We start from the raw sequence: 25,986 nt of genomic DNA, 5'->3' as shown, positions 1-25,986 counted from the left end.
TTTAGTGATAAAAAACTTACCTTTTTTATATTTATGTAAATTTATTATAAAAACAATTTCTCTTTAAACTCAAAGTTCACACTCTCTCGTGGCCCATCTCCCACAATTGTACTACTGGTAAAAAAAAAAAAAAAAAATTCTATTTTTAAGTTTTATACATCTTAGAAGTGCGTGAAAAACTCACGTTTCGTGTAAAAACACACTTTACACAGACTTTGTGGTGTTCCAAGTTTCTTTGCCCCGCTAGCTGCAAAATCTTTTCCTCTTCAATTTCACCGTGTGTCAAACAAACATTACTTCTCTCATGTTACACTGTTTCCACCACAGCACAAAAAAAAACATCGTTTACTCGCATGAGTTGTACTATGGCACGGTAACAGTTGCAGATACCCAACAGGCCAACATCATCATCATCATCAACAACAACAACAACAAAATTTGTGACACAAATTCATGAAATGAAGTCATGGCCAGCAGCAAGTGTTGCATGATCTCTCCACAACAAAACCAGAATGCCCCCACATGTTACCCTTCTCCAATAGGAGTAGTCTTTGCAGATATGATGGGGTCTCTCTCTCTTGCCACAGTTTCAAATAATGCTTCTTCATCTCAAGAAAGTAATGTTTATGGTTATGGTTATGGTTATGCCTCTGGGGTGGGAAATGGGAGCACAAGGTGGAGTTTTCCTTTCATGAGGGAGTTTCTTTCTTCAAACTTTGAAGACTGCAGTGATTTAGTAGGGGCTGGGGAGAGTAACAACAGTAATGAGAAAACAAACCATAATAATGGCAAGTTCAGTGAAGAAGAAAGTAACCCTAATGAGAACCATGCCAATGGCAAAGAGGTGGATAGTGGACACTCCAAACTTTGTGCAAGAGGGCACTGGAGGCCTGCTGAAGATTCCAAGCTCAAGGAGCTTGTGGCTCTTTATGGCCCTCAGAATTGGAACCTCATAGCTGAAAAACTAGAAGGAAGATCAGGTGTTAAAAGAAAGAAAAATTCCAAAGTGCAAATATGATCACTAGTTAACTCAACTTATATCATTTTCTCTCATGTTGTGGATGTATGAAATGAAATTTTATGAAAGAGGAATACAAATGGGTCTTGTTTATTGTACTTTTTTGGTATTTTTTTTCCTTAACTTTCTTTGATGTGATTTATTTTTGTATATGAATTAGGTAAGAGTTGTAGGCTGAGGTGGTTCAACCAGTTGGATCCAAGGATCAACAGAAGAGCATTCAGTGAAGAAGAAGAAGAGAGGCTAATGCAGGCACATAGAATTTACGGCAACAAATGGGCCATGATCGCAAGGCTTTTCCCTGGGAGAACAGATAATGCAGTGAAGAATCACTGGCATGTTATAATGGCCAGGAAGTACAGGGAACAATCCAGTGCTTACAGGAGGAGGAGAATGAGCCAATCTGTGCACAGAAGAGTGGAGCAAAATCCAACCTTTGTTTGCAGCAGCAGCAGAGATAATGCCTCAACCACAGAACAAGAACCAGAACCATCACCTTCCTATTATCCCAATCTCATTCACCATGGAGTAGCACTCACCAATAACATGGCTAGTTTCCCACCCTTCCATGGAGTAGCTGCGTGTAATGGCGTGGTTGTTGAGTTTGGCTCAAATGGTTCTCCACAAAACATGACTAGTGGGAGAGAAGCAATGCCAAACACCACACATGTTGGCTTGTCTGCTCAAGCTCAACAACAAGCACCATTTGATTTCTTCTCTGGTGTGTGCTTTCTCTCTCCTTAGCTATTCCCTCTAATTAAATATCCTTTTGTTCCTTCAAAGTTCATTCAAACTGATTCCACGTAGTTCTCTTACTTCTTGCTGCATCATCCAAGTTTTCTTAATTCCTAAGCTTTAACTTGTTAGCTCTTTTTATCTTTTAATTCCAATCAAGTTTAATTCATATCTTGTTTTCATAATTTCATTAATCTTTTGGTTTGTAAAAGTGACTGATGCAAAGTCAGATATCTTTGTGTTGCCTTAAATTCTCTTAACAATGATATGAGTATGTTGTTGTAACTAGCTTCAGTGTTATTAACTAACGTTTTCCATTGTTATGGGTTTGAAAGGTGGTGGAAGCAATGACATAGTGTTAGAGTCCATAAGCCATATGAGAAGCAGGGAAAGAACCAATGGATCTCACAATCATCATTGCCAATTATCTGGTTGCTACCCTCATTATCCCCAACAATATTTGATGGCAATGCAACAACAGCTAGACAACAACAACAATTTTTACAGTTTCTTGAATTCCTCACCAGCAGCATCAACAGCTAGGGAACCATCATCATCACCATGTGTTGCAGAAATCAGAGATAAAGTGGAGAATAGTGACCCCCCAGATGGTGTTCCACCCCCATTTTTTGACTTCCTTGGAGTAGGAGCCACATGAGATAAGAATCAGATTATATATCCAAAAGCTGCAAAACTTCCCCGGAAGTTCCTCAATATAGTTGTGGTCCAACATAAACTGAGAAGCCATTCGAGGCAAATAGAAAGGAATAGTTGCTTGAGTTTGGTGCACTGTGTAAATCTTGCGTCACTGCCTCTGTGTTGATCACCCGTGTCTCTATTGTGATTTTCTTCCTTTCTTTTCTCACACATAATGGGGGACCCTTCTGCAAACTATTTGAAAAATAATCATGATAATTTAATTCCATTGCTATTATCTTCCTATGCCCAGTTTCATGTCTTCTTTTTTTTCCCTTTTATATGGTTAATTTTATTTTTTTTAGTTAAAACCAAATAGGGTCATGTGGGTTATTAAATAATGTCCTAGACATTCTTTGTTTCTTGTAATGTATAAACTAATTCGTTAGGAATATATGTGTGTATGATAGTGCTAATCAAAACACTTTAGAGAGAAAAATGTTAGGATAGGACATGAATTGGGGCATGGTCTTGTTTTATTTTTTAATAAGGTTGTTTTTGGGCTAGTAGATGTAGATGTGTTTTTTTCAAGCATAGGTTTGTTTTGGTTGTTGCTACCTATAGGTGGTTTTCTGAACTAATTGGAAGATGGTGATGAAAAATAATGACGAGAAATAGTCCTAGTCCAAGTCCAAGAAGATGAAATATAAGAGAGGGGGTGGAACTGTTATGACTTATGAACATCGCTTTCTCATGGGCCTTGAATGCAATAATTGAGGCACAATTTCCTGCAACTGACTTCATATGTGCATTCATTGTGTGGAACTGTTCAAATCAATATCCTTCTCATCAGCAGAATCTGTGAGAATTCATGCAATTAATGTGTGGTGTGGATTTTTTATTAGGCAAGCAACGGTTATATAGCCCCTAACAGAAGTACTTTGATATGGTTCATCATGTTGGTGAAGGTTTGTTCTTACATTTAAACTAAAACTAGTGGTTTAGCTGTAAAATTTATTTTAACTAATTAATATTTATAACAAATGAATATTTTTTAATATAAAAATTATATTATGATTAAAATGTATAATAAATAAATGTTTTAAATATATATATATATATATATATATATATATATATTATATTTTAGATTTGAAATAAAGAAATTATATTACAATTTAAATTGTGATATAAAGTTATTCAAAAATTAGAATAGATAGATAGTTAAGAAGATAAATACATAGGTAAAGATAAATATGATAGGAATTTGAAATGATAGAGTCCATATAAGCGGTATAATATATTTTTAAATATTTAGTTTAAATGTGTGAATTGGGTCCGATTGGCCCATTTAGCTTGACAAGTTGTGGGGCAAACAAATTTTTAAGTTACATTTGATTAGATTGGTTTTTTTAATTCTCTGATTGGATTCGTTGAGTTACATACATGTAACTGTGCTTTTATTATAAAGTTTGGTCACTTTTAACAAACTTCAGTTGATAATAAAACATATTTATAAGTGTGGTTTAAAAAATTATATTAGTAGCATTTTTCTAAATATTTATTACTCTGTCCCTGCATAGTTGCTTAAATGGTTAAGAGTTGGGACATGAAGAATAGTAGATTTTGTTTTTTGTTTTTGTTTTCAAAGGGTGTGACATTTATTGCTAATCTGAGCAGGAAAAAGGTTGTACTAGAAAGTAGAAAGTGCTAGTTTTGCTACGCAATGAGCAACCTTAATACTGTACTTTTCTACTAACATGAAACAAATCACGAAGTCAGGATAAAGAATTGGAGAGTGTTTTGCAATGTCCTCAAAGTAGTTGAAAGGCCTTTTCTTCATGCACTTCCAACAGCTTAGTAGTTGCAAGAGGTTGACCTTCATCGTCTTTGAAAATGACTCCTAAGCCCATTAATTTCCATCACTACCATGCCCTCACACATGCATCAATGTTTGCTTTAATTAATTTTTCCTGTTTCTGGAGGCTTCCAACCTACATTCCAAGTACTTGTGTCCTGCTCCTTATAGAGAGTGCTTTATATATCCATTCTCAACACTGCATTGTTGAAATATTATTGGTACACAAAAATTAGCTCATTTTCTTTTTTCTTGTACAAAAGGTTTAGATGAATTGAATTTTAAAGATTCATGGGCATTAGGACATCAAACTTTATGATCGTTCTTGGGTGTTAAAACATCTTTTCAGGATAAAATAACTATTAAGAAAAAAATAGTGATACAAATGAATTTAAACCCACATTCTTTTAGGTAGTATTTGAACTCATATCTATTTATAATATAGAAAAGTCGAGCTACTTGTTATTATATTGCTATGTTAGCATAATTGATGATTTAGAGTAAGGAAAATATTTTTCTTTTGTGTCTATCACTTATCTTTTGCTTCTTCTTTCTTCAATGTTATTCACAATTTCAATGTTACTCACAACATAACAAAATCCTATATCAAAAGAATAAATATATTATCCTTACTTTATCATTAGTTATAAATTTTGTTTAAATAATAATTTTTTATATTAATATATATTTCTTTACACAATAAAATGTAATATAAAATATTATATTTTTACATCTCTCTTTTTAATCGGTTATTTTCAGAAATAAAATTATTACAGTTACTTTGTGGACAAACATAGCTTCAAAAAATATATATTTTCTTTTCTTAGTACTCTTTTCTTTATATATAGATAGTTTAGTAAAAAATATGAATAACTAGATAAATAAATAGTTAAACTGTACTTAATGTTTACATTAAACGATTGTCATATGTCATTTCATCATGAAAATTGAAATTATTTTTCTAAATTTAATTTTTGTATAGTTTTATATATATATATATATATAATCTTTAAATAAAATTTAAAAAATAATTGATCAATAAGTTTCTATCTCTTTATTTTTATATTAGCATGCTTATTTAATTTGATATTTATTTATTTATTTGAGATATTTTTTTACTATCTTATTACTTTCAATTCAACTTATTTAATAAATAAATAATTTTAATTCAATTAAGTCTATATCATACTTTTTGCTTACAATAATTTTTTATATTTTAATTTACTAACAATTATATTTTAATAATTGTTTTTCAGACGAGTATTCAATCAACTCAACTCCAAGTACAAAGATCTATGCCAATCTAGACAATCCTGATTTTGCAAAGTTCAAGATAGAATAAAATGAACTTCCTTCTTTTATTTTATTATACACATTTTGTAACATTCAACAAGCAAAATCATTAGTTTATTCTAATTCTTTGATTGATGTAGTTAAAAAATTATAAATTTTATTCTAAATAACTACTTTGCCGAAAAAATGGAGCAACACCAAATAAAAGAACTATCTTCTTCAAGTTTTGCCAACATTGATCTTGACAAGAGAATGTCAAAAGATAGAAGATCTTTGCAATATATAATGTCCATGAAATGGGTATCAAAATCACAGGTATGTTAACCTATCATGACCTTCATATTCATAATATTCAATAATAGTTGATTTTTTCTTAGTTTTAACATATATAAAATAATAAGATAATATGTTTTCAATTCATGTAACAATCAATGAGATCGACGCTACATTTGGTTGAAATTATGTTGTTGCATGTGAGAGATGTCAAAAGAAAGTTACAAAAAGAGGGAAATCAATACACTTATAGAGAATGCAAAAAACCATCAAAGTATCCAATAATAAGGTTTAATATTTGTATATAATGGATTATTTTTTATAACATAATTAAAGAAATATTACAATTTTTAAAATTTTTTTTAGGTTCAAGATACAATTGAAAGTCTCCAATGATACCGGTGTAGCAACATTCACAATGTTCGATCGAGATGCACAACAAAATTTAACCACAAGAACTCCTTCACACCCAAAATGCAAATAAGGCTGACATATCCTGAATATTGTATACCCTTTGCAAACACACTTTTAATTTTGAAATCAAGCTCACAACTTGAAGGAAGAATTTCAAACCTATACCATCACAAAGAACTTTTATCCCAAAAAATATCATTAAACATGATCCTGTCCTCAAAAAAATTAAACAGGTAACCATATTTAAAGTTATTTACATTTTTACTTCTTGTACAAAATATTAATAGTTTTGTCCATTAATTAATATTTTTATTAAAAAAGGAGTCCACTTCACCACAACAAATATCATCAAATGAGTGCGATGAAGAACTAATTATAAGTCAAAGCCCAAAGTTACAAGTGTCCAACAAGTCAAAAGGTGCATCTTCATCATTTAATGCATAAGTTTATCAAATCTCACAAAGTCCATTAAGAAAAAAGCGAATAAACAAATTGTCACAAGTCAAAGTCCAAAGCTACAATTATATAAGAAGTCAAAAGATTCATCTTCATCATCAAAAGAAGAAGAAAGTTCATTAAAAAAATATGAAAAAATAATGTTATAAGTAAAAGCTCAAAGCTACAAGCATCCAAGAAATCAAGAGATGCATCTTTATTATTAAATAAAGTTTATTCAATCTCATAAAAGGTTTAAAAAGGAGCACACCAAAGAAAAAAAATTCAACAACAGGTCACCAGCAAAAGGAAATAAATACAAAAAGTCTATTTAAATGAACAATTTTTGATGTTTTATTCGCATCATTTTTATGTGTTTTACTATTTTGATTAACTATTTTTCTTTCATTAAATATATTTTTTGGCTGTTTTATTATGTCAATTTTACTTTATTCTTATATTGTTCTTATAAAATTTATGCATAATGCTTATTTTTATCTTCACGTTAATCAATTTTAGTTGAGTGGTCAACCTCCAATTTTAAAATATTCCCTTATAAATATATTGATAAATAAAAAATATCTTAATTTATACATAATTTTTCTTATCTCTTTTAATAGAAAATAATACAAAATATAATTGAGAATTATATTTTTAAATTTGATTTATCAAATAAATAATTTATTTAAATATTTCTTTAATTATTTATAAACCTGCACAACGCGCCGGTATTTTTCTAGTTTATTTAAAAGATGAAAATTTATTTTAAATTCTTACTCACTTATGTCAATTATGAAGATTATTTGGTTTAATTGATGGAAACAAAATATATGAATTGGTATAAATTTCGTGATACTCATGCCAACTTACATTAACTTTATGAACATTGTATGGACTTCGATATCCTCTCCTCAAAATCCCACTTATCACTCTTGTACCAAATCTCCAAATCACTGTGATTAGAATGAAAACTGAAAACCACTCCTAAAGCTTCTGCATCCCCTATAACCCATACGTAGAGTGGTAGAGTTTGAACCTTAATAAAATATGTATTTCATGTTGGAGTTAGTTCAAAGTCAATTCAGTCCTTGAAGAGTTGTATCTGAGTTGTTAGTTTGTTTTTTCTATTATTTCAGTTAGAAGGACCAATCTGCAAAGTTAGTTTTGTAGAATAATTGCAGAGTGGTCCCTGTGATGGTTGTATAAATGGAACTAGTTTGTTCAATGAAAGTTAGTTTCCATTTTCAGTTTCACGATTAGTTCTCCTTGTTTCATTCTCTTTCTCACTTCCTTTCTCTCTTGTCTTCATCATTCAAGACTCAAATTCATCCAAATTTGTCACATTTCTGGTTTGCTTGTACAACGAGCAACCGGATTCAACATTGGTATCACGAGCTTCAGGTTCCATCGATCCTGGGAGAGTCTTGATTGGTTTCAGTGTGTGATCCTCGAAGCTTCATTGGTGCAGAGATGAATGGGAATGGGCTTCCAGCGCATTTGCCAATTCTTGATGGGAAGAACTATGATGCATGGTGCATTCAAATGAAAGTCATTTTTGGAATGTAGGATGTTCTTGAGTTTGTCACGGTTAGACTTCAAGAATTGGAGAAAGATGCAGCGGAAGCACAAAAGAATACGTTCAGAGAATCCGAGAAAAAGGATTGTAAGGCTCTTTTTCTTATTCACCAGTGTGTAGATCCTCAAAACTTTGCCAAGATTGCTTCTACTACATCGGCTGAGCAAGCTTGGGACATTCTCGCAAATGCCTATGCTGGTTCTGATAAGTTGAAAAGAGTCAAGATGCAAACTTTGAAGCGGCAATTCAAGCTATTACATATGAATGAGAAGGAAGGTATAGCCAAATACCTAAATCGCGTGCAAAATCTGTCAAATCAGATTATGGCTTATGGTGAAACCTTGAAGGATCAAGATCTTGTAGAAAAGGTTTTAAGAACCTTAAGTTCAAGATTTGATTATGTGGTTACTGCAACAGAAGTATCTAAGGACTTTACATAAATGAAATTGGATAAGCTTCAATGCTCTCTTGAAGCACACGAGCAAAGAATCAAAGAGAGGGAAACAGATAGGTCATCTGAACATGCTTTACTTGCTCAGAGTGGAAAAAGATTCAACAATGGCTCAGGAAATAGTAAAGGAAAGGCTAAACAGAAGCACCATAAATCGAAAAAAACAAGAGATGATGGTACTGATGACTCAAGTGTTGATGAATCCAATCATGATGATGGTGTGTCACCCTTAAGGCAGAAGGGCTCTCATAATAGTGGTAAGAGTGGTAACTCCAGAAGAAAACATATTCAATGTTGGTACTGCAAAGAATGGGGTCATTTTGCAACTCAGTGCAAAGTCAGGAAAACACAAAAGGTAAGAGATGATCAAGCACAACTAACTCAAGAGAGTAACTCAGAAGATGATCAAGTCCTCTTGATGGTGACAAATGATTCAGACAAGGCTGCCAACAATGAATGGTACTTGGATACAGGATGCTCAAATCACATGACTAGGAGGAAAGACTGGCTAATTGATCTGGATGAATAAGTGAAGAAGAATGTTAGGTTTGCAAATAACAGTACAGTCAAGGCAAAAGGTCTCGAAAGGGTATTGATTCACAGAAAAGATGGTAAAAGGTCTTCAATCAATGAAGTTCTCTATGTACCTACCATGCAGGGCAACTTGTTGAGCTTGGGATAGTTGCTTGAGAAGGGATACAAGACAATGCTTGAGGACCATCATATGAAGATTTTTCATCAGAAGGGTAGGATGATCATCAAGGCACTAATGTCAAGCAACAGGACCTTTAAGACTGAAATACAAGTTCAGTAGGATCAAGAGTGTTTTTCAATCATTGAAGACTCTAAAAGCTGGCTTTGGCACAAAAGGTATGGCCATTTGAACTTTAAAAGACTTAGTATGATGAGTAATAATAAAATTGTTACAGGAATGTATAATGTACAACAACCAAGTAAGGTGTGTGACAGTTGTTGTGAATCCAAACAACCAAGGAAGTCTTATAATACTGAAATACCAACTAAGTCTTTAGCAACTTTGAATTTGGTCTATACTGATGTGTGTGGCCCTTTTGAGAAATTTTCTCTAGGGGGTAGTTCATACTTTGTGTCCTTTATAGATGATTACACAAGAAAGGTGTGGATCTACTTGCTGAGCAGGAAGAGTGAAGCGTTTCTCACCTTCAAAAAATTCAAGGTGATGGTAGAAACACAAAGTGGAAACAAGATTCAGAGACTCAAATCAGATGGTGGTGGTAAATACACATCACATGAATTCAAGAAGTTCTGTGAGGATGGGGGTATCATTCATGAGATCACACCTCCATAGACACCACAACACAATGGTGTATCTGAGAGACTTAATAGAACCATAGTCAACATGACCAGGAGTATGCTAAGGAATTTTCACTTGCCAAAGGAGTTTTGGGGTAAGGCAGTGTCAACAGCAGCCTATTTGCTCAAAGATGTTCAACAAAGAGGCTAGAGAATGTGACACCTGAAGAAGCTTGGAGTGGAAGTAAGCCCTGTGTCAAGCACCTAAGAGTGTTTGGATGCTTGTGTTTCAAGCATGTTCCAGATCAGTTAAGAAGAAAACTGGACAAAAAGGATGAACAAATGATTATACTGGGCTATCATAGTACTGGTGGGTACTGGCTTTATGATTGCAGTTCAAAGAAAGTGGTGATTAGTAGTGATGTGATTTTTGATGAAAGTAGAAGCCTGAATTGGGAAAACACCATTGAAGATACTGGCTCAAGGCAGCAGGAACTCAAGATTGATGAGCTTGCTTCAGAATCAGCCAGTGACTATGAAACTACAGATCATGAGACACTGGTTCACACTCACCAGAACCTATAGGTGACAACTGACAATAGGCCTAAAAGAACCAAGGTTCCTTCGTCAAGACTTCAGGGCTTTGAAGTACACATTGATGACACTGTCACTGATAAGGGTAAACTTTTGCCCAGTGAAGTAGTGCATATTGCACTATTTGCTGATGTTGAGCTTCTTTCCTTTGCTCAAGCCATCAAGGAAGGAAAATGGGTAGAAGCAATGAAGGAAGAGCTGCAATCAATTGAAAGGAATGAGACCTGGGAGTTAGTCAAACTTCCAAAAGGAAAGAAGACCATAGGTGTTAAATGGGTATAGAAGATCAAACACAAGCCAAATGGGGATGTAGCTAAGTACAAGGCTAGGTTGGTGGTAAGAGGTTTTCTTCAAAAAAAGGGAATTGACTACAATGAAGTCTTTGCTCTTGCTACAAGATTGGAGACAATGAGGATGATAGTAGCTGCTGCTAGTAACAAAGGTTGGTCCATGTACTAGATGGATGTCAAATCAGCCTTCTTAAATGGATACCTAGAAGAAGAGGTGTACATACTACAACCACCAGGTTTTGAAATAGAGAAGCATGAAGATAAGGTCTATAGGCTTAAAAAAGCCCTTTATGGCTTAAAAAAATCACCAAGAGCCTGGAACATGAGAATTGATGGAGTCTTAGCCAAACAAAGGTTCAGCAAATGCAAGACTAAGCATGGTGTGTATGTAAGGGCTAATTCTCCAACCAATTTGTTGCTGGTTTGTCTATATGTTGATGATCTACTTGTGACTAGTAGTAGTGAAAAGGAGATTTAGGTCTTCAAGCAGTTCATGATGGCTGAATTTGAGATGACTGATTTAGGAAAACTATCACATTTCCTTGGATTAGAATTTAATCAAGTCCAGAAGGGAGTGTTCATGCATCAAAGTAGATATGCACAAAAGGTTTTAAAGAGATTTGGCATGCTAAATTGCAATCCTTCTTCCACACTAGTTGAACCATGACTTAAGCTTGAGAAGGACCTTGAAGAGGAGCTTGTTGATGCAACTGAGTTTAGACAATTAGTTGAATCCTTGAGGTACTTATGAAAGAATAGACCTGATATCTGCTTTGCAGTAAGTTTGATAAGCAAGTTCATGCAAAAACCTAGAATTTCACACATGCAAGCAGCCAAAAGAGTACTTAGGTTTGTTAAAGGGACAATTGACAATAGTGTACTGTTCCTTTTTGAAGTTGGATAAGGTGAATCAGATCTGTTTGGTTACACGGATTCTGATTGGAAAAGAGATCCAAAACAAAAGAAGAGTACTGAAGGGTATCTATTCATGTACTATGATGCACCAGTGGCTTGGAGTTCAAGGAAGTAAGATGTGGTGGCCTTGTCTACTTCTGAAGCTGAGTATGTGGCAACATCACTTGGTGCATGTAAAGCAGTGTGGATGATGAACTTGCTCGAGGAATTGAAGCTTAGGGAGAGGAAACCTATTTGTTTGTTGATTGACAACAAATGTACAATCAACTTGGCCAAGCATCCTACTTTGCATGGCAAAAGCAAACATATTGAACCTATGTTTCACTATATTAGAGACCAAGTTTCGAAAAGGAATATAGATGTGGAATACTGTCAAGTAGAAGAACAACTACCATATTTGATGACAAAGCCAGTCCAAGTCTCAAGATTCAAGCATATTTATAGTAGACTGATCAATAGCTTGAAGGATCTGAATTGAAGGGGAGTGTTGAAGTTAGTTCAAAGTCAATTCAGTCCTTGATGAGTTGTCTATGAGTTGTTAGTCTTGTTAGTTTATTTTTCTGTTATTTTCAGTTAGAAGGACCAATCTACAAAGTTAATTTTGTAGAATAATTGCAAAGTGGTCCCTGTGATGGTTGTATAAATGGAACTAGTTTGTTCAATGAAAGTTAATTACCATTTTCAGTTTCACGATTAGTTCTCCTTGTTTCATTCTCTTCCTCACTTTCTTTCTCTCTTGTCTTCATCATTCAAGACTCAAATTCATCCAAATTTGTCATGTTTCTGGTTTGCTTGTACATCGAGCAATTGGGTTCAACATTTCATTCTTTTTTCTTCTTTTTTTTTAGCTAGGTATATCTTTCATTCCTTTTTCTATCTCTTGTCCCTAGATAAAAGGGAAAAAACAAATTTTTTATACACCTATATCACTATATCATGTATTAATAATGTATAATATGTTTATAACTAGATAAAATTAGTATATGTCTTTCATTCTTAATTAAATTGTGGGAGAGAACATGGGTTTTATTTCCGATATAATATGACAACTAAGTCTGAATTAAGAATTATTTTCATAGTTGACCCAAAGGACTAAAATTTGTAGAAATACCTTAGAATCTCACCAAAAAGCCAAAGACCTAAAGTACGGTGGTTACAAAATAAAATATAAATTAAGATAATTTAGGTAAATACAAAAAATCCATCATAGAAAATGTTATAAAAATAGTATTAGAGAAAGTGTCGGTAATATTCTCCTTACATGTTTCAATGTATTTATAAAAATAACATAAAATAATATTCTCTTCGTCCCTAATTATATTTTTTTTCCAGAAATTTGTTTGTCTTTTTTTTATAAATTCCTATTCTAATTTTTTTCATGCATATCCTTACTTAATTATTCTCTTTTCAAACATTAATGAGAAATAATTAAGTTAATTAAGTTGATAGAGAGATAAGAAAAAACATAATTTTACAAATAATTAACATATTTAATGTGATTAATTAAATTAATCACTTTTCTTAAAGAATATGAATTATTTGAAAAATCTTATAATTAAATACAAAAGAGTATCTCTCTATATAAATATATATATGGATCCCTTCCGGTTAAGGCCCCTAAGCCGTCACCCCTCTAGCTAATTGTTGAAGAACACAAACAGTGCAATAACATGAGATTGTGTTAGATGATATGAATTGTTTCCAAATAGGCACGAGTAGAGGAAGTAGTAGAGAAACATTACACATAAAAATAAATAGGTTTAGAAACAGAAACCAATGAGCTTGATAATTTAGTAATGAAAGTTGATTTATAATTATAATCATAGAAATTAGACGAAATTATTATTTATAGTAAATTACAAAAAGTAAGATAGCTTGTAAATGCAACAGAAATTCAGAAAGCTAGCCAAGTAAATGAAATTAAGATAGCTAGCATATGGGAAAAAAAAATCACCCAAAACTCTGTTCCACAATCCTAACAAACTCATTGCGATCAATTAGTTCATCACCATTTCGATCAACTGCATTAATCATTTCTTGGCATTCCATCAAATCTTTCCCTAACCCCAAACAGGATAAGACCCTTTGCAATTCTCTTGCCTCTATAAACCCATCTTTGTTTTGGTCAAACACATCAAATGCTTGCTCTACCTCCGACAAGGTAACATCCTCATCATCAAACAATTCCCCAATATTTTTTACATCAAACCCCTCTACCCCATCATCACCATCACATTCAACATTCATTCCCAGCTTTTCCATCACCAAAACTACGTCTTCTTTGGACACTTTTGCACCTCTCTCAATGTAGTCTAAACCCTGCTTCACATGTTCACAATTTGAGTTATTAACTCTAGTTTTGGTCCATGCCTTCCATTTTTGAGAGACATAACTAAACACAAACTTCAAGTAAAACAAAAAAGACAAAAAACCCTTTATTCTAACGTTCCATGTTAGAATTCCTAGACATAAAGAGAGCAAAAATAGGATTGTATTACCATGTTTCTTCTCCATATTGATATATATAGAGGGAAAGATTATTACACTGAACTATTGTATGCGGATGTAGTTGTTCTGGGAACCAATGTCAATTTATAGAAAAATTGCAATGACTCATTCTGAGCTTCAAGTAGAAGCGTCAACCCTTAAAGATACAAGGGTGAAACTCTTTGCTTCAAGATTTCCCGGAAGAAACAAACTGTTTTTTTTAGAGGAAAACATACTGTTTCTTAAAAAACTGTTTATGGTTAGTACTAGAGTACTGAGAAGTAATTTTTTCCATTAACTAGAATTTCTATGAAATTTTCAAAGATAAAAGATTGACTTGTCGGATGTGAAAAGACAATTATTGAAATTTCTTAATGGCTCAATTATCCATAACGTGTTACGTTAAAGTATGTGGAAAGTGGAAAATACATAATTTGTGAGTTGTCAAAGAAAAACGCTGATATTGTTTAAAAACGCGCAAACAAGTGAGTCTCACAGAAGTTCCAATGAAATCGGAATGGCTTTTGCCTTGTATGCCAACAAAGATGCCCTAGTCACTTCACGAATATTCTTGTTCTTGCCTTTGGTTAGTTCACATGATTTGATTTAGATTAAAGTTGGTTTTACTTATTGTCCATCTCGTGTAACTCAAATCGGGCGTGTTCAATTCACAATTAGAATTTGAAAATTTCTAAATAAAAAAAAACTTAACGTGCAATTGCATTGACTCGTTTTTTTTTTCTTTTCAAATTTGAGTGATAATTATTGCTTAAGTTAAACAAGTTAGGGTAGTCAACTTAACCCGCCTAATTATTTCTTTCATTTCTTTTTTTTAAAGGAAATCGTAGATAGAACGATTTTTTTTCTTGGAAGGAATATGTAGAATAACACTAGCACAACAATTTCCATAAATCAACATGCTTTGCCATTTGTTTCCATAAACTATCATTTCGTGGTTTTGTGCAATGCTATTCGTACTGAATAACACTTCTGTAAACCAAAAAGAGAAAAGAAAACTCGAAAGATAAGAATGAGAAAATAAAGTATTAATTAATAATGTGAATTTTGATTTTTGGACAATAAATTAATAATGTGATTGAATCCTTAATCTTTCTATCTCTGATTTGTGGTCTGGGCATTGCCATTATTAAAATTGTTATTGGTACTACCCAACCTCAATGAATAATCATTTTATCCCACACCCTGACCCTTCTCTTTCACTTCTCCATCATGACACTCCACCATTTCTCTTCCTCTTTTACACTATTTTCTTCCACTCCATTTGTAATTGTAATCAAATTATCATTGATTTGGTTGCTGTTAATAAAGGTAATTAATGTAATAATTAATTTGGTTACGTTTATGAATGATAACTTCTATCTAATTAATATATTTTAAATTTTTTAATTTGAAAAGATATTGATTACTATTAAAAATGGTAAATTATATCACAATTAATTTTATTGTTTTAAAAAATTAACTTCAACTAAAATTAATTAAAAAGGAGTGGAAAAAGGTACATAATGGAAATATGATTTCGTTGTGTATTTTTTACGAAATACACAACTGAATTATGTTTCCGTTGTGTATTTTTTTACACTCTCTTTTACACAACGGAAACATGATTTTCTTGTATTGTTTGGGGACAAAAAAAAAATACACAACAAAATCATGATTTCTGTTCCTGTCACAAATAGATCGAACACTTACTTTTCTGCCGAAGGGTCACTAGCTATGTCGAATGGTTCTTCTATTGACAACTTGTGCATATCTTCAATGTATATAAGTCCAAAAGGGGGTACTTACAAAAGGAACTCTGATACTCAAGCAAGGGTTTGATTCAAAGCTATCAATGATGTGAAGTGAATACTCAAATGAACAATGATCTTTACTTTAGGGGTTCTTCCCTTTATATATTGACCTTACTAAGCCTTGGATCTATGGACTTGTTGCATGTTCTGATTACAGTTAGGTAATACTCCTCTTAATCTTGTTTAAGAGCTTTTGACTAGATAATTATCTTTAAGCGGGTTCTTTAACCATAACCATAGCCTAATGGTACTTGAGTGCTAAAGGTCGAGACATGTTATATGGATTGTGCGAACACATGACCGAAAGGGTATTTCGCTTCATAGGGCATGTTGCACATTAGGTGTCCGTATAGGCATCTTCTCATCTTGTTCGAATACTTATCCGGTATAATTTTGTTGTATTGTTTGGGGCCAAAAAAACATACATAACGAAATCATGATTTTATTGTGTAGTGTGGGGGTGAAAAAATCTATGCAGTGAAATCATGATTTTGTTGTATATAATACACAACGAAAATATATTTCCGTAGAAAAGACAATTTTGGAAATGAAAAAGTAGTCACATGGGTAGTTTACATAGCAATTGTGGTAATGAGAATAATAGTTCCCTTGTTGTCTGGCTAAAGAGGGCTGTACAACATTCCTTCAGGCCCATAGACTTGATAAAGATACAAAGTAGGCCTCAGCCCGGTTCATGTGGTAGCATCCCAATTTGTTTCTGCTGTTCATCATGTGTAATTTTTATTTATTTTTTATTATGGGATAAGAATAACAAAAACAACTGCCTAACATAACAGACATCATGTGTATTAATTAGTTATTCTGCACCATTCCCATTTTTAAAAATAAAATGATACTTAATGATAAAAATTGGTAAAAATAAAAGGATGATGTAAAGTACTACCTTAAATGTTTTAATTTTTATTTTTATGTCTTTTGTTGTTAATGTAACGGAATTGCAACTTTTTTAGGTTCGTTCTTATTTCACTCTCGTGATTGCTATGTGTATATAAGATTTAAAAAATATTTTCTTTTGATAAAAAGTTATATATTTTATCCAAATCAAGTAATTTTTTCACACACAAAATTTAAGTTTTAACTTTGCTTAAGGACAAATCAAGTAATATTTAATGATTTGATTTGATTTCATTCTAAAACCATCTAGTTTTTTTTTTTATCTGCCAAAGAAATGTAATATCATGAATTGAAACAATGGTACAAGGAATACCACTATCAGATAGAATGTTAACAGATAAACCAAACCAGGACACATAACACCATGGTTACCAAATATAATTCTAGTACCATCTAGTATTTTCCTTCATTCTATTCCATTGATTTTTATAATCCAAATATAAGGGTAGTTTCTTAATTAGAGCATCATCATCCATACTGTGTATGTGTGTTTGTTTTTCACTGTGCAAGTTGATGTTTAACTTCCATACCTCTAAATAAACGAGGGAATGCTATGCTTTTTTCCCCCTTTATTAGTGTAAGGAATAATTATTGCGTCCCTCCCCACTGTATATTAATGGTAGTGGTAGGGTCCAAGATAGCTAGCAAAGTTTGCATGGACATTTTGCTTGTCTTTTTCTCTGTTGGGTGGCAAAATAATAAGGGTGCACTTCCACAATTTTGCCGAGAAAGTTTTGGGGCCTTTAATATAGAAGACTTTATTGCACCGAAAAACAAAAGGAAACCTTATTTTCCAAAGTCTTCGTTCTTACCCGTAAGTGAAGCAACCGGAAGTTACTTCATATTAAATGCACAACTTCAACTCCAGTCTATACTTAAGCCCTATAGTTTGCATATATAATAAGACATTTAGGCAAAGGCAGAGACAGGAAATAATTAAATGAGTTACAAAAGCATATTCTTATGCAAAAATGCCGCTTCCATTTTCAGGCTATTTCAGCTTCGTATAATATATGGTATTTGTTTTACGGATTAATTATTTATTTTTGAAAATACAGGATCAGAAAAATTTATCTGAACTGAACTGAAATGGAACAAAAATCTGGCTATAGAAGACTAATCTGAAAATACAGTTTGATTCTTATTTTTGGGTTATCATATTATATAGCCTTAAAGTATTCATTAATTTTGTGCCAAAAAAATCTAAGGGACTAGGAGATCTTTACCTTCAATCAAGTTTTATTTATTTATAAGACTCAAACCTAAATCCTGTTTAAGGGTTCAAATCCAATTTCATTCATGTCAACTACTTGTGTATATAGAAATTCATAATTTAAAACTTTAAAAGCTATTAGAGAAAAATTATCGTACTTTAAATTCTTTTCAAATAAGTCCTTATATATTAATAGTCTTTAATTTTTGGTGCATTAAAGAAACCTACAAGATTAGTTGGTCAAGTGACAAGTAATTTGACTTTTCAAATAAATTTTTAACTATGAATCTTTTAAATAAAAAAAAGAGAGTATAAATTGAGTTTTATTCCCTTAATCAAATGGAACCCAAACTCAATTTGATTTAGTTAAATCCAATATAAGTTTTGAATATTAATGATTTCAGAAAATATATATAAGTTAAGTCAAATAGATTAACTTAAATACAGTAAGTTATTAAAAAATTTATATATATGTTCCTATAGTTCAATAAATGTTAATAGCCTTAACTTAATTATATAAGACACTAAATATTGGATGTGAGTACTTTAAACCAATAAAACAATAACATAATTTTAAATCACAAGATGTGATCAAAATTTGTCTACAAACATTACACATGACACTAAATATTGGATGCGTTGTATTCATATTTTACTTTTTTTCTTTAACAAAGCAAATATTTTCATTAAAACAATAAGATAATTTTAAATCACAAGATGTGATCAAAATTTGTCTACAAACATTACACATGACATACTACCAAAACCTTTTAAGCCTCACCAAAAGAAAAGAATGCATATTCCTACCATCTTTATATGCTTATAGGAATTAACCTATTCCAAACATTAAAATAATTCAAATCACTAAACCACTAAAATATTTTTGTAATTTCATTAAAATAATTATAATATTATATATCATATTAGTAATAATATTTTTATTAAAAGTGACAACTGTTAAATATGAGCTATTTTTTATAATAAAAATATATTGAAAATATCTTTAAAAATATTTATTTAGCAATTATTTTTTACTTAAATATTATGAATTAATATTTTTCTTATTTATGACTTGTAGATATGAAAAAGAGGGATTAAAAGCAAAAAAAATTTAGAAAATATAAAAAATATAAATAAGAAAGATTTTTTGGCATCAGACCCAAGTCCATTCCAACAACTATAGAAAGAGAGTCAAGCCCAAGTCCACTCCAGTAGCTATAAAAAGGGAGTCAAGCCAAGGAGAAAGGACACCACCCCAGAGACTCAGAGCTCTCTAATGAATACATCCTAAGCTGAGTGTCTCTAGCAGGGGGAAATCTTTCTTTTTCCATCCCTTCTCTTGTATCAGTTTCTAAACCCCTTTTCAAGTGTAACGCCCCTTATGGCTATGAGAGGCTAAACCCTTAGTTAGGGTTTGACAGGCCTAAAAAGCCAAAAGATGTATTGTACACTTCATATTTATCAATGCAAACAGGTGTTTGCTTTCCTATTACCTTTCTTATTTTAATTTCATGTATCATTCATCTTTGCATCATCTTTATGGGTTAGGTACTCGACAGAGGATAATCCTTAATAGAAATAAAAGGAAGGTCTTATATGCATCAGTTTTAGGGATTAGTGCTCGACAGAGGGTAATTTCTAATAGAACTAAAAGGAAGGAGTATCTTAATAAAATTATTGCTAGACATAGAGTGATTGCATTATGCCCATGCATCAAAGCAAACATCTAGAATTAGAACTTCATGCATTTTATCTATTGAGTCTTTGCAAAGACATTTGGGAGATAGATAGGTAAGATACGCTTGTCATCGTGAGACGTTAGGGGCAAGTATTCTAACAATTGCGGGTAAGAAAAAATTCACCAAATTGATAGAGAAAAATCTAAAAAAATACATTTTAGGCAAATAAGGCAGACTAGGTCCTAACATTATCACATTCTGAATTTATCTTTCTTTATCTTCATCTTAATCTTTTTATTTTTTTTTATTTTTTTACTTTTCTTATCTTATCTTTCTTTATCTTCTATTTTTTTTTATCTTTATCATCTTTTAATTTAAATATTTTATCTTTTCTATCTTCTAGTCTTATCTTTAAATCTTTTATCTTTTCTTTTAAATCTTTATCTTATCTCCTATCTTTCTTTATCTATTATTTTATTTCCTTATCTCTTGCTTGTAAATTAGGTTTGCATCAATTTAAGTACAAACAAAGTCCATGTGGAAATCGACACTCGGACTTCCGAGTCTTTACTACTTGGACATTTGGTACACTTGCTAATTAGCTAACAAGTTTTTGGTGTCGTTGCCGGGGACTTATTTTTCGTACTTGGTTGTTTGAATATTCCAATTTTAAAGCAATCAATTTTATCTTTTAACTTTTTATTTTTATTTTTTAAAAAAAACTATTTTTTCTTTTTCTTTATTCACTCTTATATTAAGAAAAAAACTTTTTTCTTGTGAGTCTATGCTTGCAGGGTGGAACCTCAGACGAACTTGATCCATGGAAGACATTTTAAAGATGGAAGATCTTTTTAAGAGGTGGACTGAGTATCTTGACAGCACACGATCAAGGGTCAGTCACCCACCACCGGTAAATTGTGATTTTTGTGGAGGAGAGCATTGCAATGACGACTGTCATCTCTACTCCATGAAAAACTCTTGGTGGAGACATGAGTTACACCCTTACAATCAATATGAAGAAGAAGGAACTCCTAATCTTGAGGGTGTGTTCGCAGAATTCATGGCATACCATGCTAGCTCTATAACCAATCAAAACTCAATGCAAAACCAGGAAATTCAGGTTGGCATGGCAAGAGCTACTCCATGGAAAATTATCGGTGGGAGCAAGAGTTACAACCCTACAATCAATATGAAGAAGAAAGAAGTTCTGATCTGGATAATTTGTTGATGCAATTCAAGAAAACAATTGAATCTACTCAACGAGCATTTAAAAGTCTCGAAATTCAAGTTGGTAAGCTAGTAAAAGAAGTGGCTAAATTTGTGGCCACAAGAGAAGAAAACTTTGTAGAGGTTGAAGCTCATGAGGAAAGCCTTGTAGAAGAGCATGATTCAAGAGAAAAAGGTGAAGAAAAAAGTGAGGAGAAAGCACAACAATGGAAGAAGTGCTCACAAGTAGAAATTCAACAGGAAAGTATTCTCCAAGTCAATACCCCTCCTCATCAACTGATTGTCAAGGAAGAAAGGCATGGAGAACATGAGAAATCCATAAGTGTCATTCTTTCCTTGATCACTAGCACTTCTCTTGCAATGACATGGAAGGTGTTTCCGAAATACATGAGTTTCATGGAGTCTCTAGCTAAGAGGTGAAAATGCAAGGAAGATGTGTTCTATGTGACCTTCATGCCACCTTGAAGGCATTTGACCCGTTAAGCTAATGACGTTAAAGAAGCGCTTACTGGGAGGCAACCCATGATTTCTTACTCTATCTCTCTTTAAGTTAATTGCATTGTGTTTTTTTAGGATAGTTGTGTTATTTCTTTTCTTTATTTATGATTTTTTGCATTTTAATTTCAACAATTTAATTCCAGTAGTTTAAATTCAGTCATTGAATAAAAATTGCATGATATTTATGAAGTCATTGCCAAAGCTTTTTCTGAAGGACTCAAACACTTGAAATGCTGCATACCATTTTTGTGAAAATGTTGGTTCCATGAAGGCAACCGTCAGTTCAAGTAGTGGAGTATGAATCACAACAAAGAGAGAAAATGTTAGCCTGTCTGAAAGAAATCATGGTGCGATAATCCAACAACTTTGTTTTGTCCCGGTGAGTTGTGTGAAACTTACTTGTGAGAGAACGTCTATTTCTAATTTTCTGATTTTGCATCGTTCTTAGACTGTTAGATTAATTACATGAGGTGGAAATGATCAAGGTCTTGTTTCTTCTTATTTTCAACCACTTAGCCAAAAAGCCAACCTTTGATGATAATTTATCCCTTGCACCTTATTTGAGCCAAAAATGATAATCATGTTTTATGTAAAACCCCTAAGCGTGCTTTAATTATCTCCTACCTTGTTTTAGGGTTTATGAGAGCATAAGGATTTTAGTCATGATATGCCCCTAATTTGGGGGAGGGTTATGGTAAAAATTGTCTCAGGAAGGTAAAACAACACCCAATAAGGCACCCTAAAAAAAAAAAAGCTTGTAAGCCCAAAGTTTCTTTCCTAAAAAAAAGAGAAGAAGGAAATAAATCCAAAAAAAAAGAAGAAAGAAAAAAAAAGAGAGAGAAGAATAAGGGCAGAAAATAAATAGGTGCCTTAAGTGCTGTTAGAACAATAAATTGAGGGTGAAAAACAAATAAGCCTAGGCTAAATAAGTGGAAGTTTTTCTAGGATAAATGCTCTCTTATAACCCTACTTTTTGAAATCCTAGAAAAATCATAATTTCTTTGATTAGCCAGGTCACATTACAAGCTAATAAAAGTCCTTAGTGATCCACCAAGTATAAGTAGGATAACTTAAACTGATATGAAGTGCAAAATTGGGAACATTAATTGCAGGTCGTAGAATTTTAAACACTCACCCAAGACATTAGCGCGCAGAGAGAAACACTAAAGCCTTGTGAGGAAAAGTGAGGCAAGCCGACCTGATTGATTTCTACTACTAACCAATTCTATCTCAATGTTTGTTTGTGCTTCCATTGCAAGAATCATGGTAAATGCAAGAAGGTCCAGCTAAGGGAATTTGAAAAATTGCAGCTATTGAAAGTGTTGGAGCATTCGAGCGTGTTCTCATTTTTGTTTTTTCTTGAGGACAAGCAAAGTTTTAATTTTGGGGATTTTGATAACTGCTAAATATGAGCTATTTTTTATAATAAAAAATATTGAAAATATCTTTAAAAATATTTATTTAGTAGTTATTTTTGGCTTAAATATTAGGAATTGATATTTTTTATTATTTATGGCTTGTAAATATGAAAAGGAGGGATTAAAAGCAAAAAAATCTAGAAAATATAAAAAATATAAATAAGGAAGATTTTTTGGCATCAGGCCCAAGTCCACTCCAGCAACTATAGAAAGGGAGTCAAGCCCAAGTCTAATCCAGTAGCTATAAAAAAGGGAGTCAAGCCAAGGAGAAAAGACACCATCCCGAAGACTCAGAGCTCTCTAATGAATACATACTAAGCTAAGTGTCTCTAGTAGGGGAAATCTTTCTTTTTCCACCCCTTCTCTTCCATAAGTTTCTAAACCCCTTTTCAAGTGTAAGGCCCCTTATGGCTATGAGAGGCTAAACCCTTAGTTAGGGTCTGACAGGCCTAAAAAGCCAAAAGATGTATTGTGCACTTCATATTTATCAATGCAAACAAGTGTTTTCTTTCCTATTATCCTTTCTTATTTTAATTTCATGTATCATTCATCCTTACATCATCTTTAGGGGTTAGGTGCTTGACAGAGGGTAATCCTTAATAGAAATATAAGGAAGGTCTTACATGCATTAGTTTTAGGGATTAGTCGCTCGACAAAGGATAATTTCTAATGGAACTAAAAGGAAAGGGGTATCTTAATAAAATCATTGTTAGACATAGAGTGATTGGATTATGCCCATGCATCAAAGCAAACATCTAGAATTAGAACTTCATGTTATCTATTGAGTCTTTGCAAAGACATTTGGGAGATAGATAGGTAAGATAGACTTGTCATCGTGAGACATCAGGGGAAAGTATTCTAACAGTTGTGGGTAGGAAAAATTCACCAAATTGATAGAAAAAATCTAAAATAATACATCTTAGGCAAATAAGGCAGACTAGGTCCTAACATTATAACATTCTGAATTTATCTTTCTTTATCTTCATCTTAATCTTTTATTTTTTTTATCTTTTACTTTTCTTATCCTATCTTTCTTTATCTTCTATTTTTTTTTATCTTTATCATCTTTTAATTTAAATATTTTATCTTTTCTATATTTTATTCTTATCTTTTAAATCTTTATCTTATCTCCTATCTTTCTTTATCTATTATTTTATTTCCTTATCTCTTGCTTATAAATTGGGTTTGCATCAATCTAAGTACAAACAAAGTCCTTGTGGAAATCGATACTCGAACTTTTGAGTCTTGACTACTTGAACATTTGGTACACTTTCCAATTAGCTAACAAAAAGATATTTTAGCTAAATAGGTCCACCCATTAGATTTTATAGACTTTTTTAAGGCCTACAACCTCACCTATTTAACTAAAAAGATCTTATAAAAATGTTTAAGCATGACCTTTTAGCTAAATAAGGAAAACCACATCGGTCCTTAAACAGGTTGGATCAAAGGCCTCCGACGAACATCCCAACTTACTTCCACCCCCCATGGGATAGGTATATTGTTTGGTTTCTCAACATTTGAATTGACATGCTTTTGAGTCTTGTTCCCTACTATCTCCAACTTGATTAATCCAAACCAAGACATGGCGATAGAAATAGGTACCAAATAAGCCCTTGCTTATAAAAGATCGAGAAGGAATGAACAACCAGAAAAAATGTTGGAAATTCCTCCATAGTTAAGGTTGATTCACATTCAAGTAAACATGCAAATTTAAATACATAGGAAATTGAGGAGCACATTCCTAGGCATGTATAAGAAGTTGTGGAGCAATTTCCAAGGGCTTCGAATTGGTTTCTTTGACCTTGAGACTTATACACTCCACTTAGGAAAGTGAAGCTTGGAATTACAAGGAGCTTTATGAATGTAACTCATTTATTGCCATCCTCCACTCACTCTCGAAGGAAGCCACATCCCTCTACTATAAATATGGAGGCTTGTGAAGAGTTCAAGCATCCCATCTCATCCCATCCAAAGAGAAGCAAAGCAAGAGTGATAGTGAGAAAGAGAGTTCTAGTTTCCACCATACTTGGTGAGAGTTGAGAGAAATTGTAAATCATCCTTGTTGGGTGAGGTTGAGAGATACTCTCTTGTGTTGAGAGAGTCATTGTAATCCTACTTTTAACAGTGGAGATATTTACTGGCTTGGTCCTATGGTTTTTACCTTTCACATTGAAAGGATTTTTCATGCTAAAAAATTCATTTATCAAATCATCTGCATTGAAACTATGGCCTTTTTTTGCCCAACCTACTACCATAGAAAATCAAGTTAAATGTCCAATAAGTAATGCATAACATTTGTCGATTGAATTGAGCCTATTCATAAACTTTATATATGAGAAACGAGAAAAAACAAGCCAATTTAATGCGACAGAATCACAACTTTCACAAGTTATACACACACAATAGTAACATTTATATAAAACAAATTGCTTGTGAAGGAAAATAGCATTGTGTTTACATACATTATTTGTCGGTTCTAATTTTGAAAATAAAAAAGTAAAATGAACCTTAAAGCATACATTATTTGGCTCTTAAACAAATTTAAAGTAGAAAGGTTAAACTTACAACAAGGTTGTTGCACTTGTCATTGACCCAGCGTCCCGTCTTTAATTTCTTTGTTTTCTCCATCACCTTCCAAGCGGTCGGTGGTCATCCATGCTCCTTAGATTACATTAATTTAGACACATGTTAATAGTAATATTTTTGTTTAAAAGGCTAAATGAATACTATTCAAATCCTTCACAAGTAACCTAATTTTATCACTCCCTTTAATATGTAATAAATTATATTGAATTTAGACCAATTGCAAGGAGTCATGAAGATAAAATAAAATTACCAGCTTCTCAAATTGAGCTATAGTAGATATAGAGCCACTATAGTATGTCGAGGATCTTTTATCAACAGTCTGATTCTCCTTGGCAATAGAGCTCTTGCTCTTGAAAACTGAAGAAGCCCAATGTTGGTCTAAGACTACT

General features: G+C 32.5%; 2 protein-coding genes across 2 annotated transcripts; one reads left to right on the top strand and one right to left on the bottom strand.

Annotated features, from left to right (window-relative positions):
- Positions 1-223: 223 nt before the first annotated feature.
- Positions 224-2,684, top strand: LOC114411371. The gene is made up of 3 exons (XM_028375075.1): positions 224-980; positions 1,179-1,739; positions 2,089-2,684. Exons 1-3 carry the CDS (start codon positions 467-469, stop codon positions 2,409-2,411), a joined length of 1,398 nt encoding a protein of 465 aa, XP_028230876.1. The 5' UTR covers positions 224-466; the 3' UTR covers positions 2,412-2,684.
- Positions 2,685-13,549: 10,865 nt separating this feature from the next.
- LOC114402102 (probable calcium-binding protein CML30) lies at positions 13,550-14,347 on the bottom strand. Its single transcript, XM_028364650.1, has one exon. It carries the CDS (start codon positions 14,272-14,274, stop codon positions 13,711-13,713), a length of 564 nt encoding a protein of 187 aa, XP_028220451.1. The 5' UTR covers positions 14,275-14,347; the 3' UTR covers positions 13,550-13,710.
- Positions 14,348-25,986: the final 11,639 nt, after the last annotated feature.

Source organism: Glycine soja, chromosome 1 (assembly GCF_004193775.1).
Source record: "Glycine soja cultivar W05 chromosome 1, ASM419377v2, whole genome shotgun sequence".
In the NCBI taxonomy this organism is placed as follows: domain Eukaryota; kingdom Viridiplantae; phylum Streptophyta; class Magnoliopsida; order Fabales; family Fabaceae; genus Glycine; species Glycine soja.
The sequence above is the reverse complement of the archived record's forward strand: the minus strand, read 5'-3'. Positions and strand labels throughout refer to the sequence as shown.

Coding starts and splice junctions, on each gene's coding strand:
- LOC114411371 (XM_028375075.1), top strand. CDS start 467: ATGGCCAGCAGCAAGTGTTGCATGATCTCTCCACAACAAAACCAGAAT. Junction 981..1,178: donor AAAACTAGAAGGAAGATCAG/GTGTTAAAAGAA, acceptor TATATGAATTAG/GTAAGAGTTGTAGGCTGAGG. Junction 1,740..2,088: donor ACCATTTGATTTCTTCTCTG/GTGTGTGCTTTC, acceptor TGGGTTTGAAAG/GTGGTGGAAGCAATGACATA.
- LOC114402102 (XM_028364650.1), bottom strand. CDS start 14,274: ATGGAGAAGAAACATGGTAATACAATCCTATTTTTGCTCTCTTTATGT.